This window comes from Cupressus sempervirens, chromosome 9 (genome assembly GCF_028749045.1).
Source record: "Cupressus sempervirens isolate cs-2001-9-10 chromosome 9, ASM2874904v1, whole genome shotgun sequence".
Taxonomy (NCBI): Eukaryota; Viridiplantae; Streptophyta; class Pinopsida; order Cupressales; family Cupressaceae; genus Cupressus; species Cupressus sempervirens.
In genome coordinates, this window is record NC_143126.1 from 336466609 (window position 1) to 336482755 (window position 16147).

A 16147-nucleotide genomic window follows, 5' to 3' on the forward strand; every position below is an offset into this window, starting at 1 on the left:
ATATCGTGTGACTTGATATTCATGGACAAGTCATGATAGTTAAAAGGACATATTGATAAATATCATGTGATGTGATATCTATAAAGGATCATTATGTTCACTTATCATGGTGGATATTATGAGATGTAATATCTATGGATATACCATGATCTCTTATGCGAGACATCATGAGACTTGATGTCTGTGTACACACCATAATTGGAAAGAATATCATGAGACTTGATTTTCTTAAGCATATCACGAGTTAGGTGATATCACTTTTCAATATAAGGATAACTTATATATTTGCACTTTGTCTTCCCTAGCTAAGAGGGAGTGTTAAAGTATGTAGCTTCGGTCAGACAATATCTATGATCAATGATATATATATATATATATATATATATATATATATATATATATATATATATATATATATATATATATATATATATATATATATATATAGTATGATTTTACATACTGATATATATACATACATATATATATAATCCAGTTGAATGGTATTCTGCATATAATCACTGCATCTAACCGATGTTCATAAATATATTTTCATTTGAGATCGTATCTCAGTAATGATCGAGATATATTCCGATCCCTATTTGTTTAGATCATTAGTGGGCTGTGATTGAAACGAGTTCATTATGGTCATTGATATAAGTTTAGACTTGTGTTATGTCTAACTAAACTCAGAACGGGTATGATAGTCAAACACCGAATAGGTGTGATAGTGAACGGTCATGTCTCCATTTGGAGATATGCCCACTCACTCTCACACCCTATATATATATACTCGATCTGCCCGATATTGCTAGGCATCAAAATCAATTAATGCAAGCATATCCAAAGGAACATAAGCATCACATTTAAGAACATCTCTGTTATATTACTGTAGAGTAATACATATATTCTTAAGTAAATCAGATCCATTGCCATTAGAATTTGAACCTGCAAATAAAATCGTGCATCAGTTAGCATTACATTGAAATATGATAAGAAATTTACACTTTGCATGACAGATGGGTTCTTGTGAACCACTACTCATGAAATATGGATCAATAAGTTTGACTCAAATGCTACACAATTGAATCCTGATAGCAATACGACAACGTTGTGATCCTATCAAATTCATTTCAGCCACAAACAGATTACAGCATTATAGAACCACACTAAGGTTATGATTTTCTTCTAATTGATCTACAGCGTTTAATGTTAATCAAGATGATGAGTCTGAGTGTAATAAAAATCCGTTACTAATTTTATTATTTTAACAGTGAACAATGAATGTCAGAGATGAGATTGAGTAGAAACTAATTGATATGGAATAAGGTAGTGTATTTGAGGTTCCAATTTTCACAGCAGTTTTATTTAGCATATACATTGTATGTGGTATTGTGAACTTGATTTCAAGTTTTACGCTGTGAAATAAATTAAAAACTTACCCTGTTTCAATTTGGCCAATTTAAAAATTCGAGTTCTAGTTCAGTTGCAGCTGCTACACCGTGGAATGTCACATCAAAGGTCATTTTTTGATGGATTTAAGGAGAAATAATTTGGTATTCTAACTTGGCAATAACTATCATCAACTTGATTTAAAATCTTCTCATAGCTCTATAAGAAATAAGGATGTAATGAAAAGTGAAAACCAACTAGTTCATCTTTCATAACCTAAGAAAAAAAATTACTTTTTACATAACTAGTTTCTTTATCCAAGGAATCAAACGCAAATGAATGTTTTCACCATAGATGTAAAACGATACCATATTGGCAACTATGCTGGATTGACACAAAATGACAGTGTCCATTTTGATACATTCCAGTAAAGGCTTTCCTTTGTCTCTGTAGCTCATATTAGAGTCTTCAAAATGCACATGAATTAAATATTTACCTGCACAGGTGTAAGGATAGCAATACGAGATGCCATGGCCCAACGCAACTCACGAATGTCACGCAATCTTTTCCACTCAGTCATTCCAGAAGCCCAACACTTTGAGTTCCAATCAATCTCTTGCTTAGACCAAGCTCTCCGTATCCCATCTTTCTCGACGGGTCCAACCTGCACTCTATCCTTGTTAAGGAATAGCCATTCCTTGGGTGGTTCCATAAAAGCAGTGGCAGCAATTAAATTGGACTGCAATGGAATTGATGTTCTTTCAGATGCTTCATGAGCAGTTGTGAGAAGATCTACTACTAACACACAACCTCCAACTGAGACGCATGCCTCAACATTTGCTGGCACTTTCATCAGTACCTGCAAAAAACACAGATCACCAACATTATATAAAATAACCATACATCACTCAGTCTACATAGGAAGAATAATTCTTTAGAATCTATAAAATAAACTTTGCAAAAGTCTCCTACTCAAAAAATAAATTTCGTGGTATACAACAAAAATAGTTATGATGACTTGAACATTGGTTACAAATATGAAGACTTGAACATAGCTGAAGCTACAAAAGCCACTGGTACTACAACATGCAAAATTTATTGAAATAGATACCATACATAGAGAAAGTATCTAAGAAACAATCACTTTTGAATCAAAGAGTTCTTTTGAGCTAAACACTTGCTTATGGCCATATGAAGAGAATTCAAGAATCACAGATCTCACTGCCTTGAATCAAATGCGATGAGATAAAGTGTTGAATCAGCAAGACTTTAAGAGGCAGGACGATATGTACTCTAATCCCCTAGAGACATGTTGCATGTTGTAGTATAAATGTTAAACGTTGAATCAGGTAAACTACCAAACCCAATTCCAGGTGTGGCATACCCCAACAGATGATGCCAGGTGTATGTACTAAAAAATTTGACTTAGAGATAGCCCTCAGTTGTGGCATCTAATACAAAGGATACCTGGCAATAGGAATTTACCTGTAAGGATAGAAGCATAATTGTTTATAATGTGCTATGCAGAAAGAAATATTATCTACCTTTAAAAGTAACAACAGACGATGTCTAAGTGCTCGATCACTTGTCCTATCAAGTAGAACAGTAACATGCGCAGTGCCATCAAAAGGACCTATAGCTTGATAGTGTTGTTCATAAACAATAGTCATTGCTCGAGCACATAGTTCCCTTACTGAAGAACCTCCACCACCACCAAAACCATCCAATCTTCCCACGTCACACCATTCATCTGATGCACCTAATTCATCTGGCAATGCACCCTCTACAGTGAGGCCAACATCAGCATCGCACAGAAACCTGTGATATAATGCTCTGAAAAATGCAACAGGATCTCTTAAAGGAAAGTCTTGAGCTCTGCTTCCAGCTCCACCATCAAGCAGAAGGCGTAGATAATACTGTCCCACACAAACTTCTTTTGACAAACTGGGATATTGAACTGAAAACTCTGTATAGTTCCAAGACACCTGGACAGCAGATTCCAAGCCCATCTTCTCCTCATTTATGCTGCCTCCAAAACTAATAACATCCTCAGTTCGTCCCTTCTCAACATCTAAATTATGAACTTCAGCAAGAAGAGCTTCCCTTAGTTCCTGCCTCGTTCGCTCATTCCAAATCAGATCTGCACGGTTGTGATCAAGACTGAATTCTCGCCAAAATTCAGGCCAGTTACAAAGCAGTCTGCCAGAGCCCACAGGTTTGTTTTCCATTACAACCTGTGCAGGTGCAGGAATGCCTAACTGTGAAATGTCTGTGGCAATATCATATTCAACTGAATCTGCAATACTTGAATTTCCTAACTGGAGAGACGGAAAATTAGACCCTCTAAAAGGTACTACAGGTGAGGCACCATCATAAACTGGATTCCCTGAAGGAAATGCTTCATTGACTGAAGGATTACTAATGTTCACAGCTGATTCTCCAGGTAAATTTCCATTTGAGTTCAGATTTTCATCAGCTGTCCGTGACGGAGCACTATGAATGATTTTTGAGGGATCACCAGTAGAAATGTCTTCTACTCTGTAAGTATACCCTGGAACATAGTCATCGGCAACTTTCCCCCTAGCCACTCTGCCTTTTCTGCGCTGAAGAAGTCGCATTTGCCTACGTTTAGAGTATGTTGTTTGATAAAGTTGGACTTGCCCATCTTCATTATCATTCTCAGCTGGGCGTGTATGCAGATATGCAACAAGGCCAGGAGGAAGTACACGTGACAGTAGATCGAGAGCAGGTTGATAAGAGTCTGCCCACAAAGCTACAAGCTGTCGACTTACTTCACGACGCTCACCAGCCGGAAGGAAAAAAGCATGTACCAGATGTCGCAACAAGGCACCATCACGAAGTGCAGCATCACGCATTGATTCAGCTGCAATAGCATCTTCCTCTGCAATAGTACGCATTATCACAGCTACAGTTTCTCTCACACTTTCTGCAGGGTGCCCAAATAATGCAAACAATCGACGTCTCAAGCCAGCCACTTGGCGTAGCATTTCCACAAAAGTTGCAAGCTGTGTTGTCTCTCCCTGGGGTTCACATAACATGGCCTCAAGAACCTCTACCACTGACATTGAAAGCAAAGGTGATACTGACACTGGCTTTAGTCTATTCACAAGAATAGTTATATAGCTTTGATGACCAAAGAGTACTGATTTTGTATGCATGAAGGTGGCATGGCGCTCACCTTTTGAATCTAGAAGTATATTTGTTTCTCCTGGACCACCTCCAATAAGCATAGCTACTAGTCCAGCAGCTTCTGCTGCTACCCCGTCTGAACCACTTCTCAGCAAACCCATTACTCTGACAACAGCGGCAGGAATTGAAAGAACAGCTGAAGCTGCACTTCCAGATGTCAGCAAACGGCGTAAGCATGCAACAAAACCCATTAGAGTTGCAGATGCCTTTGGAGAAGGTGGTGGTGGTGGTGGTGATTCAGGTGGTAGGTTGGGTGAAGTTGGAAGCATTGTCATCAAGGCCATTAAGGCCACTTCAGGGACTTCTGCATTAGGTTGAACTCCACTATATGGAATGCAGGCATTAAACTCTCTGACCCTGCGCCAAAGTTTTGCTCTTGAGCCAGGAACAGAACCACCTTCTGCTACAGCATCTTTGGCTGCAGCTGCTAGATGCTTAAGATGCATTGCCTCACTTTCAATATCTGCAAAAAAACGTGAACCACTGGCAACTTGTTGAGAATGTGGAGAAACTCGTCCACATGGAGGATCAAGTCGGTGACCCGGCATAGTCAACCTTGGCAAAATCGGAATTGGGGATTGTCTCTGCACATAGTCAGTAATCACATCATGTGTGATAGCAGTATCTTTTTAAAAAATCCCAGACAAAGTAGTAACAAACATAAAAAAGGCTTAAGCATAAAAAAGACTTAATTATAATAAGAAAATATCATGTAATTTGACAAAGTGGCCTAAGGAGAGTAAATTTCTTAAAGATCAAGTCTACCTACTTCTGTTTGTAAAACGTCTCGAACTGCTGCAAGTAAGCTATCACGAGAAGTACTCGCATAAACCTGAAAATGCCAAGCTACAAACATGAAGATACCCGAGGCATCAATTTGGCTACCAAGTATATTTGAACTCTTTTTTTTTACTTACATGAATTGGACACCCATCATTAAATTCAATGGCAAACATCTGTGGCTCTTCTGCAAAACGGATAAGAGCACTAACAGCAAACAATGGTCGTACAATAACTGCCTGCAATTCATATTCACAAGCTTTTTATAAAACAAAAAAGGACTGTAGTGCACTAAAAAATTAAAAGAAGCCCTTCCAAAATATTAAGGAGCATGATTAAATTAAAGAAAAGAACAGATTATTTTGAACATATAATCTAGGTCTACATAATTTACAAGCAGTTCCTCTGTTAATCATTACAGGAATGAGTTATCAACTATTCGAACTCATGGAGATGGAAAAGTCCATCCACACTAAGTTTCAGCCAAAAAGTGCAGATACAAAAACAACAGTAGAAGCCCCAACATCTACATATCTCCATCTTAAGCCAAGCAACATGTATCAATGTATTATCAATTTTTATTTAAACTACAAGATCTAAATATTAAATTTACTTATAAGTTCTTCTTTGATTTACTATTTCAATCGAAAGTCCAGAGCTTACTTGCATTCTGATAAAGCATTATCTCCCAGAATTAAAATTTTACCTGTCTGTGCACAAAAACAACAGCTTGAACAATAACATGTTAAGCGAACTTCACTAGCCATTATTCAGCTAATGTATAAGCATTTTCTGATAAGCATTATGACTAGACAACTATCCCATAAGCAATCATAGCTTGGTAGGGAACTCAAAACAGGTGCCAATAAACCATCCAACCCAACTAAGCCCGAGAGCATGCAACATCCAAATCATGGCAACTCACATCTCATCCCACAAGTAGCAAGAGTGTCCGACTATGACCAGTCCCATCCCTTGCGGTAAACAACTTGCCTCTTAGCCCACAAGAGGCAGAAATGTCTAACTATAAACAGTACTTACTTTGGAGGCGCCGGTAAACCACATCTCCCTTGCTTCAACTACACATTTAATTGATTATGGATGGGGATGGTAACAGGACAAGGGGACGAGGATAAAGAGATGGATACACGGCATCCCCCGACCACTACCCTTCTACCACCATTACATCATCGGGGGAATGACATGGCTTCCCTGAAACAGACATGGAGATGGCCATAATAGTGAATTTATAAAAAAATACATGATTTTTAATTTTGTTGAAACATGTTAATTTTGTGAGAAAAAATGCTTTAAAATTGAGGAATGCAAAGGCCAAACAAAAGCGAAAAGGTGTGACATGTGCCTCGGGACCTCACAAGGGGTGACACTACTCGACCCTACTAGAGGCTGCCACCCACAGACCCTGTTTTCGAATTTAAAAACAAAAGAAGAAATTGATGGGGAAATTGCATCAAATCAAGTTGATGTTTTTACACCCACTTAAGCTCCAATGATGAGGAATTTACCTTGACAAATGACTAGGGGCCTCTCTTCACTACATTTTGACATTTTCTACTTGTTTTGATATCATGCTACTAATTGTTCTCATATTTATGATATTTTTGATATAACAAAAATCTTTCATTTCCCCATTTGACAATCTTATTTAGTATTCTAAGTTCTAATTAGTAATTCAATATTCAATGTTCACTGTTGAATGTTCAATGTTCAAGTGTTTAGTATTTGGCATTTGCAAATTTGAAATTTTACTTCTTATATTGTTATACATATTTTCATAAGTAGCATTTCGAGTACTATGTGCATAGTATATACTATATACCATGTACAGAACTATTTGAGGCAAAGAGTTTTGGAGGGGTATTTCAATATTTTAAAAAGTTTATCAACTCATATTCCATAATCGTAATGCTTTATAGGCCATAATCACAATTGGTAAGTCCTTTATATGGGTTAGAATTCAACAAAAGACATTTGTTTCATTGAAGTCAAAGATTATCAAACCACTGATTTTGGCACTACCTAACTTGGAACTACTATCATAGGTGGAGACAAGCGCTAATAATAAAATTATAAATATTAATTAAAAATTTAAATATATATATATATATATATATTGAAAATTGAATATACTAATTATATAAAGTATAAATGTATATATTAATAGTTAATAATATTAATTATATAATTGTTCGCATTAGAATCCATGTGGTGGGTTGTGCAAGAGTTGGAAGTCATAATGAAGCGGCAATTTAGAGCAGATTCATTAGCTTCTTCAACACTAAATCACACACCCCCCACAATTCAGGATAATTGAGGCTCTTTCAAATTTGGTAATGACAAACATTGTTCCTCCTACTCCTCTATTTAGGTTTTCTAGAGGTCAAAAAGAAAATTAAGGGACAAAATAACAAATTGTTTCCACACCAATTCTGTACTGAATTTGATTCCATCCTAGAATAGGCACTATATCTGAGTGATTTGGCAATTTTGCAAGCTTTTCTAGGGTTTTGCAGGACTTTATAAGGGTAGTTTGGCCATTTTAACATGATTTTAATGTGTTTTAAACACAAAGATCATTGAAAATTGGATCAACAAATTTTTCACAAATCAGGATTTGTCAGGGAAAATTTTGTCTAGCTCCATGATTCATGATTAATCAGGTATAATCACTACATTTTGCAGATTATTGCTTCTCTTATCCCTACAAAGTCCCTACTTCCCTTGTTCAATATTTTCCGTCATTATCAGATCATTGGGGATTCCTTGAGGTCAGCATGTAAAAAAAACTGCAGAGATTAGGAACTCTGGAAAACACAATTGTAAAGCAAACAATCATACAGTAACTGCTTCAACTGATACTACTAAATTTCCTTTAGTTGTGACGAAATACGAAATCCAATTCAACTGTTAAGTAATCATCAAAATGGTTATCACCTTACTTAACAAATGAAACAGCCTAACAAAGCAACAGTGTTAAGGTATATACCAGAAACATGAAACCAGACAAGGATCATGGTCAAGCGAACATTGAAAGAATTTCTCATTTAGTAAGAAAATGTTATTAAATTAAAAGAAAAGGAGAATAATTTAACATAGAGTAAATGTCATTATGATATATGAGTACTTCAGTTGTCAGTCGGCGATAAGACTTGACCCGACTGGCCAGAAACAAGTTACAATACACTTTTGATTTATGAATGTGCTAACAGCTTGTTTGGAACCTAATAGACAGGAAACTTCAACCATGCAAGAACTTCTCTTGTTCTTTCTGTTGAGATACTGCTATTTGATATAGGTTGAATATTAGCTTGTGATATTGCTATCAGGATTTACTGTGTAGTTTTTGAGTCAAACTCATTGACCCATATTTAATGAGTAGTGGCTCACATGAACCCATCTCTCATGAGAATGAATGGAACACTTAGCACTTATTGGATCCAGGTGATGCTCACAGAGGTGAATGTTAGCTGCCAAAAACTGCATACAAAAGCACATGTAAGCGATGATCCACATCTTTCTACATGAAGCTGATTCAATCTTCTCAAACTTGTGTACAAATATTGATTCGTGCAATCTGAATTGTATGTTAGTCATATCAATAAGTTCTTCCTTAGTTGATTCCTTCAAGAACCCATGAGCTTTGTTTGCATTCTAATAGCGGGGCATCTTCTTCCAGTCAAAGTTTCTATTTCTCTTTGATTTCAGCCTTCTTTTGATTAGCTGGAGATTCCTGAAGGTTAGCATATCAAAAATCTGCTGAAATATTCAACATTTGGGTCCATTGTTTACATCATTTTTTTTGAGAGATTAATCTATATCAACATGTGTAGCAACTTAGCTTCACAAAACTAAAATATAAAACTAGAACTATCACAGCCCATTTATTGGGAGGCCAGAACAATGTGATTTGCAATATCCTACATCATAATTTAAAAGAGATGGCTACCTCATAATTGTCAGGCCGACGTTCAAATAGTGACATTTTTGTAAGGATAAGTTGCCTGGAGACAGCATCACCCTGATCACCCAAGCCACCTTTTGGCCCAACACCTAATGTTAAGCCCAAACTATTAGCAGTGCCATGAGCAGCAGTGCGCAGCCTTGTTACTGACCATTCACCACAGGGTGTTTCCTCAGCACCCACAGCAACTTTGGCTATTCACCAAACAAAAAAATCAAAAAGTTAGAGACGTCCTCCAGTTAAAAATCTGGTACAATACACAACAATAGTAGAATTTAAAATCTGGGAACTTAAAAATCATATCAGAAAATGCCATAAGCACTAATCCCCAGAATCAATATAGAGAATGCATGCAGCATCTTTGTATGGACAGATTTCTCAAAGTATTCAAGGTTGATTTGAAACCTAACAAATAATCCCTATTAAATGTGGATATAAATTCACAAGCACACATCATTGAAACGAGAAAACAAACTCTGGCTGCTATATCTGACTCTAGGGTAAAATGACTTGCACCAGTCATACTTTCTAACAGTGTTCATCTAATATTCTGGTATGTCGAGTATGGAAATATGGGTACAAACTACAAAGCATTGTGGATGACAAATTATATATGGGAAAAGCAGGGGACCAATAGTGAGATGGCTCTTTAAATAACTTAAACAAAATAACAGCCAAATATTAAACAGTAAATATAATGTCCTCCAGTTGGAATCACAATCCTTCCTATTCTAGGTTCTAATGGGTGTTAAGCATTTTTTTCCTGCATCAAATAAACCAGTTTGTCCAGTCTTGAAAATGGGAACATCTTGTACTAGCCATTGTGAAGGTCATCCAAACCCCTAGGAATGTGTCCCTTTGGATCACTGCTTTCTAATGTCTGACCAATAATTAGCATTTTACAAGGCTAATAAGAAACAAATTCAATCTAAATTCATTGCAAATTCACTTTATGCCCTCCATTGGATACAACCAGAGAGAGAGAACATAAACTAATCGCTAAGTTAATCCTACTAATGCCAACTAGTAATATTGAAGATCACATGAAAATTTGAAGCAAGTACTACAGATAATTGAGCAGCATAATCCAAGAGCTCCAGTTATTAGCTCTTGGGGAATAGACATCCAATTCCAATAACAGGGACAGGCTAACTGTATAAAAAGGAACATATTCCAGAAACTTATTAAGGGTGTTACTAGAAGGGCAGTGTCAGATGTGACGGTAAATATCTCTTCTAAAGGAGCTCTGTAATTGCTAAAACATGGGGAGGCATCCCCACCCCTCAAACACCCAACCCCCACGGCATTTCAGGGACAGAGGGACATTAGGGGACATCCTCTAGCTGTCCCCCCTAAAATGAAAGCATCCAAATACATCCAAGAATGCACCCCCAAAGTTGGGGATGGCAACAATGTGGAAGCCGGACCTAGAGGGCACCTGCGGCCATGGATACCTCAGACATTCACTAACCATCCTGGGGATGGCTAGGCATTCCTTACAAAAAAGCAATATTTTATAATGTTAAAAAATATTGTTCACTGTTAAATACATCGCAACAGCTTTATAACAGTGGTATTGCACAATAGCATTTATAACAGCAGCAATAAATATATAATGGCGGCATTGTAACAAAGATTAAATTAATCATGACAGCAGTGATAGCAACAACTGTAATGACAGCAATAGATAAATCACAATTTAAATTCATAGTTGATGATGCAAGTTATCTGTTATATAACAGGTAGCGCTAATAGCAATAATTTAGATTTCTGATTTCTTTGCTCAAATAAGTTGAAAACTTGACAGTTCTTGATATGGTATTAAAGATGCATCCACCAAGAGTCTCATATAGGGTGGTATTGTGTTGGAAGTTGTGTGGGAAGTAAAACAAATAAATTCTTTTCAGAATGTGGTTGGCATGCAGGCTTCTGCAGATATCATCAGACAACATTATATTTATATATAAATATAATGTCATCCCCCACCGTCCCCAAAAAAGGCCATCAGATTGTTGTCCTGGAAATGCATCTCTCCTACTGTCCCACCGTCCCTATCATTTTTAGCATCATTAGATCCTACAAAGGCATCTAATCAAATTTCATGAACCCATGTAGTTGGTTACAATACATCTTGTCAAGCACTTCTATGCTGGGTCAACTTCAGGATGAGGCTGATTCTGTAGACATTCTTTTGTCATGGAGACCCATGAGATCCCCACTCGGTTACTTCTTGATGTCATGATGAAGGGTGCTCCCCTTAATATAATAAACACGTTACAAGAAGAAAGAAGTAACAATAGTTTGCAAGAACAAAATGTGGACTTCTTATTATCGCCGCAAATGCGGAATTACCGAACCCAAAATTACAATATGCTAACCCACATGGGCACCTTCATTACAATAATTTGCAAGACAATGCTTCAAACTATCACCCAGAGCTGTCCTAGAGAATGTTCAAGCATTTGTAAATAGGCAATTTTATGCCGCCTAGGAAGGCTCTTGACACTCAAACTTAACACCTAGGGTTGACAAACCCTAACAATACATATACAGTCGGCCAAATACATTTTTGACATTTATTTTGGAAGTTTTGGTTAGCCCAACATTGGAAGGCCATAACTCTCAAACTGTTGCTCTGATTGGCTATTATAACCACTTTTTGGAATCCTCAGTTTCTGATCTACGAGCTCGGATTTGCACAAGTGCCCATCCATCGAGTTTTTGGGTCTCGTCCAAGCACATTTAGGCCTTCAAAAATGAGCCTGAAGTTTTTATACCAAAATTGCACACGAAAAATCTGCAATAAATTCATGAATACGCATGATATAGCACTGAGCCTCAACTGGTAGGCTGATATATCCAAGATGAACATCCACCTCTAAAATTAGGACATTCCAAGCTTGTACAACTGACTTACTAACTAGCAAGCCTCCACAGATAGCAACTCTGCATTAAGACAACCCTTTTTCGAACAACTGAAATGAAATAATTTTGGTTGATAAAAGATTGCTCTTACACCCAAGATGCCCCCGCATCAGACACAACTATCCAATATCTCATGTAATGTCCCCTTTTTGGGACATAAGAAAAGTTAGACATATTTGTATAATATTAAAATTGACTTGGAGAGTGTGGATCAGTTTATAAAAGGTCAATTTCATATTATAAAAGGGGCTAACAAGGACAAAGAGAGATAAGATCAAAGACTAGGAAGGGAGTCGAAGAGTCACAGCTGTAAAGATAAAAGGAGATGAGACTCATTCATTTGGCATGCTTGATTTATTATTCAAATTTCAGTTTCTCTCTTACGAGAGTATTCGGAAATCTTTAGCTTTCAGCCCATGTGAGGGTGTAGCCCCTCACACCGGCAAACAGTAGACACAAACCCATTGTCCGTGGAGACTTCAGGTGTCTATTATGCGCTTACAAGTTCTTCTCTGAGTGTTCCAATCTGACTGTAAATTATGTGTTTAAGATTGGATTCTGAATGGTGGTTATTGTATTGTTGTTGTATAATGCAATAACATATTTAAGGAATTTTATGAGAGTTTAAAGGTTTTATATTGTGGGTTTGTAATACATTTTTATATGCTAGAATCCTAAGTATCATTTTGAGAAAGAACGGTTTAATATCTGTTGGAGTTTTTGCTGGTTTTTATTGTATTTTGTAATACATCTACATATGTTTAATTTTGAACATATTTGGAGCAAAAATCAATTAAATATCCAGTTTGGGATATTTCAGTGGTATCAAAGCAGTGTATCTGCCAACCTGCAGGGTTATTAATTTGCAAAATCGGAGTATTTTAGTTTTGAAATAATTCTTTTGTCTTCTTAAACACAAGAATTATTTTATTTGAAAATATTTGGTCATGCAGTTTAAAGGAAATCCTCAGTTATTAAAGTCCTAGTTCTTATAGTGATTTTGGGTGGAACCTTGTGGCAGAAACTTAAATGTAAGATTGAAATAATTTGCGACGTTTTGTGAAAAACCTTTATTATTGTGATAAACACAATATTAGGCCTTTCAATGGCTCTTTCCCATACAAAAGGAACATAACTTTTGAACTGGAGGCGTTTTATATTCCCTCTAGCAGAAGCTGAAATATTTAAGGTATCATTAACGGAATGAGGAAAGAAATAAATTTTGGGGCATGAACTATTAAAGCAGTTAAGTCTAAGTGGTGCCTAAGATCATTGTGCTTACACTGATGAATATTCAATTCCCTTGACTGAGATTGAAGTTCATTAGAGATGGTATTACAAGTTTTGTTGAAGTGATGCACTGATTTTACAGGAGGCTAAGCTCCACAATTCATCAGAAGAAAAGGAATCTAGAGAAAGATTGGGCACGTACAAGTTATTTGGCAAAGTTGGGTGTTGACGACAAACAAGGTTGGTCAACACTTCCATAGCAGAAGAGGAGCAATGGCGTGAGTATCTTCCTTCTAGTCGAGCAAGATAGGGTCATCAATAGGAACAAGACGCAATGACAGGGTAATTACCAGACATCTAAGAATTGGACAGAGGCTCACGGGTTAGCACACGGTATTGAGGGAGACAGTTTCACCACTTAACAAGCCACGGGCGGCTAGTATGGTTGTAACTGTATGAAGTCTGGAGGATATCAAAGGAGAGTTTAGTTGCAGTTGGGCTGAGAAGATTACACAATGGTAGTCAGCAGGCTAACTAAGTGTCTAGACGTGGAGACAGGACAAGTTCTCACTGCACAATCAAATTTTCATATCAGCTCCCATCATTAATCACGGGAAGAAATTTAAAATAATAATTCTCCATTGCTATGAATCGGTTGGCGACCAAGTACTTTTCGGGCTGAGAAGATTACACAATGGTAGTCAACAAGCTAAGTAAGTGTCTGGACGTGGAGACAGGACAAGTTCTCACTGCACAATCAAATTTTCATATCAGCTCCCATCATTAATCACAGGAAGAAATTTAAAATAATAATTCTCCATTGCTATGAATCGGTTGGCGACCAAGTACTTTTATTGTTGCATACAAGGAGGAAGCTCGCTCAAAGTTTGCTCATAACCTCAATTGATTGTCCCTATGTAAAAATAGCATGCTTAATACTTCCACAATAATATTATTTCCATTGTGCATTGAAGGAAGATTTCCATTGCCTAGCCTGTGGAAGAATATATTGGTAGTAACACGATCCAGAAGTTGTTGTATTTGTAGATTCCAAGTGACAAAGACAATACTAGAAAATATGTCAGTTCAAGATTGGTTATAACCAAGAGATATGAGAGAATTTAGTTGTCCACCAAATTGCATAACAGTAATAGAGTTCTAGAGCAGCATGCAATGGGAGTTAAGAAAGACGTGAACGTAGATATTCTTTGTGACTCCTGAGCTGTCCGAGTTGTTGTGAGCAGAGACCAATTGTAGTTACACAATTCCTTGGAGTTTTGTCAATAAAACCAATGGGCAGGATGCCACGTGTTTGGGATATTTCAGAGAATAAGCCAAAAAAAAAGAATTTGGCAATAACCACTACCGAGTAGTAGCAGGAACAACAACAGGTGGCATATCTCAGTGTTCAGGTAAAGAGAAGCTGGAAAACGATTGTAGCTCTGCAAGTTAAGGACGAAAACTCTATACACAGTTGGACATAAGACAAACTAATCACATATAAATTCATCAGCAAGTATTAGCAGTGCGTTAGCTGTAACAGCAGTTGCAAACGTTATTACATCTGCTTCTAGCAGGCAAAGCTAAGTCAAGGACCTGATTGCTGAACTTCAAACTAATAATATCTGATGGTATTGGTCACTGCTAGTAAGAAACAGGACAGAAACATCCCCTCAATAAACGCACGGGAAGAGTACAGTTAGCAAGAATGAGAAAACTGTATAACATGGGAAGCTTTATTGGGAGTAAGGTGAATCGCATGAGCAGGTGTTAGTCGATTTTGTGAAGTCTATAGGTTGAAGAAGAATCTAGAATACATATGAATTCGAAAGATCTTGTTAACCTTACTGCTTTTCTGGATCCTTCAACAACCAACAAGATGTTCTCCTCTCCATGTGAATAGAATAAATTCTAGACTTATATCTTTGGTGATTCGATAGAACTCATTTCCTCGGCTTTTGAATGTTCTACATGATGCATCATTCAAGGCGGAGGTGATAAGGAAATCACTTTATTGTTGTATAGGACCCATGTGGAAAAAGAGTTAATAGATTCATTACATGGGCAAGAAACAAGCCTTCACGATGAAGGTGAATTAATAAAGTTGCATATAGTACCCTACGCAACACTTTGGCATGATATGAAAAGCTTGTACTTACGCCCAAATACCAATAGTGGTTTTGCATTCCACCATAACGTGAAACTACGCATATTGCTTTTCCTATGTTCTGGATTGTGAATTAGTCTTTGCTAATAATTAGAGAGGTAATGTGACAGTACCATCAGCATTCTTATATGTGGGTTGCACACCACTGTTGGTCAAAATTCCTCTAGTTAGAACTTAATCTCTTGTCAAACCAAGTGGGAATTCTTATAGTTGTTGAACATATTACCACAGTAGCCTTGTTGAAAATCTTTGCACATCGGTTTTCTATTTTATTGAAAGAACATTCATCTTGACAATTTGGGAAAATATAGGGTTTGGACAAAATCTTGAAAGGTACTATGAAACTACAAGAGCAGTTAGCCCAGAATTTTGAATCCAATATAAGAGCAGAAATACTCGACCTTTATGGAGAGTATAAAGAACTGTCTACCCAAATTCAGAATGATTTATCATTCAATGAT

The 16147-nt window shown here is 36.9% G+C and overlaps 1 protein-coding gene across 1 annotated transcript in view; it reads right to left on the reverse strand.

Annotated features, from left to right (window-relative positions):
- The window catches only part of GRV2 (DNAJ heat shock N-terminal domain-containing protein), a 234639-nt gene that overhangs the window by 129984 nt on the left and 88508 nt on the right, over nt 1-16147 (reverse strand). The window contains exons 5-9 of the mRNA XM_089800047.1: nt 9350-9558; nt 5520-5621; nt 5372-5434; nt 2937-5186; nt 1889-2251 (exon numbers count right to left, since the gene is read on the reverse strand). Coding sequence (XP_089656173.1) covers nt 1889-2251; nt 2937-5186; nt 5372-5434; nt 5520-5621; nt 9350-9558 — 2987 coding nt within the window. The remainder of the gene's footprint in view (nt 1-1888; nt 2252-2936; nt 5187-5371; nt 5435-5519; nt 5622-9349; nt 9559-16147) is intronic.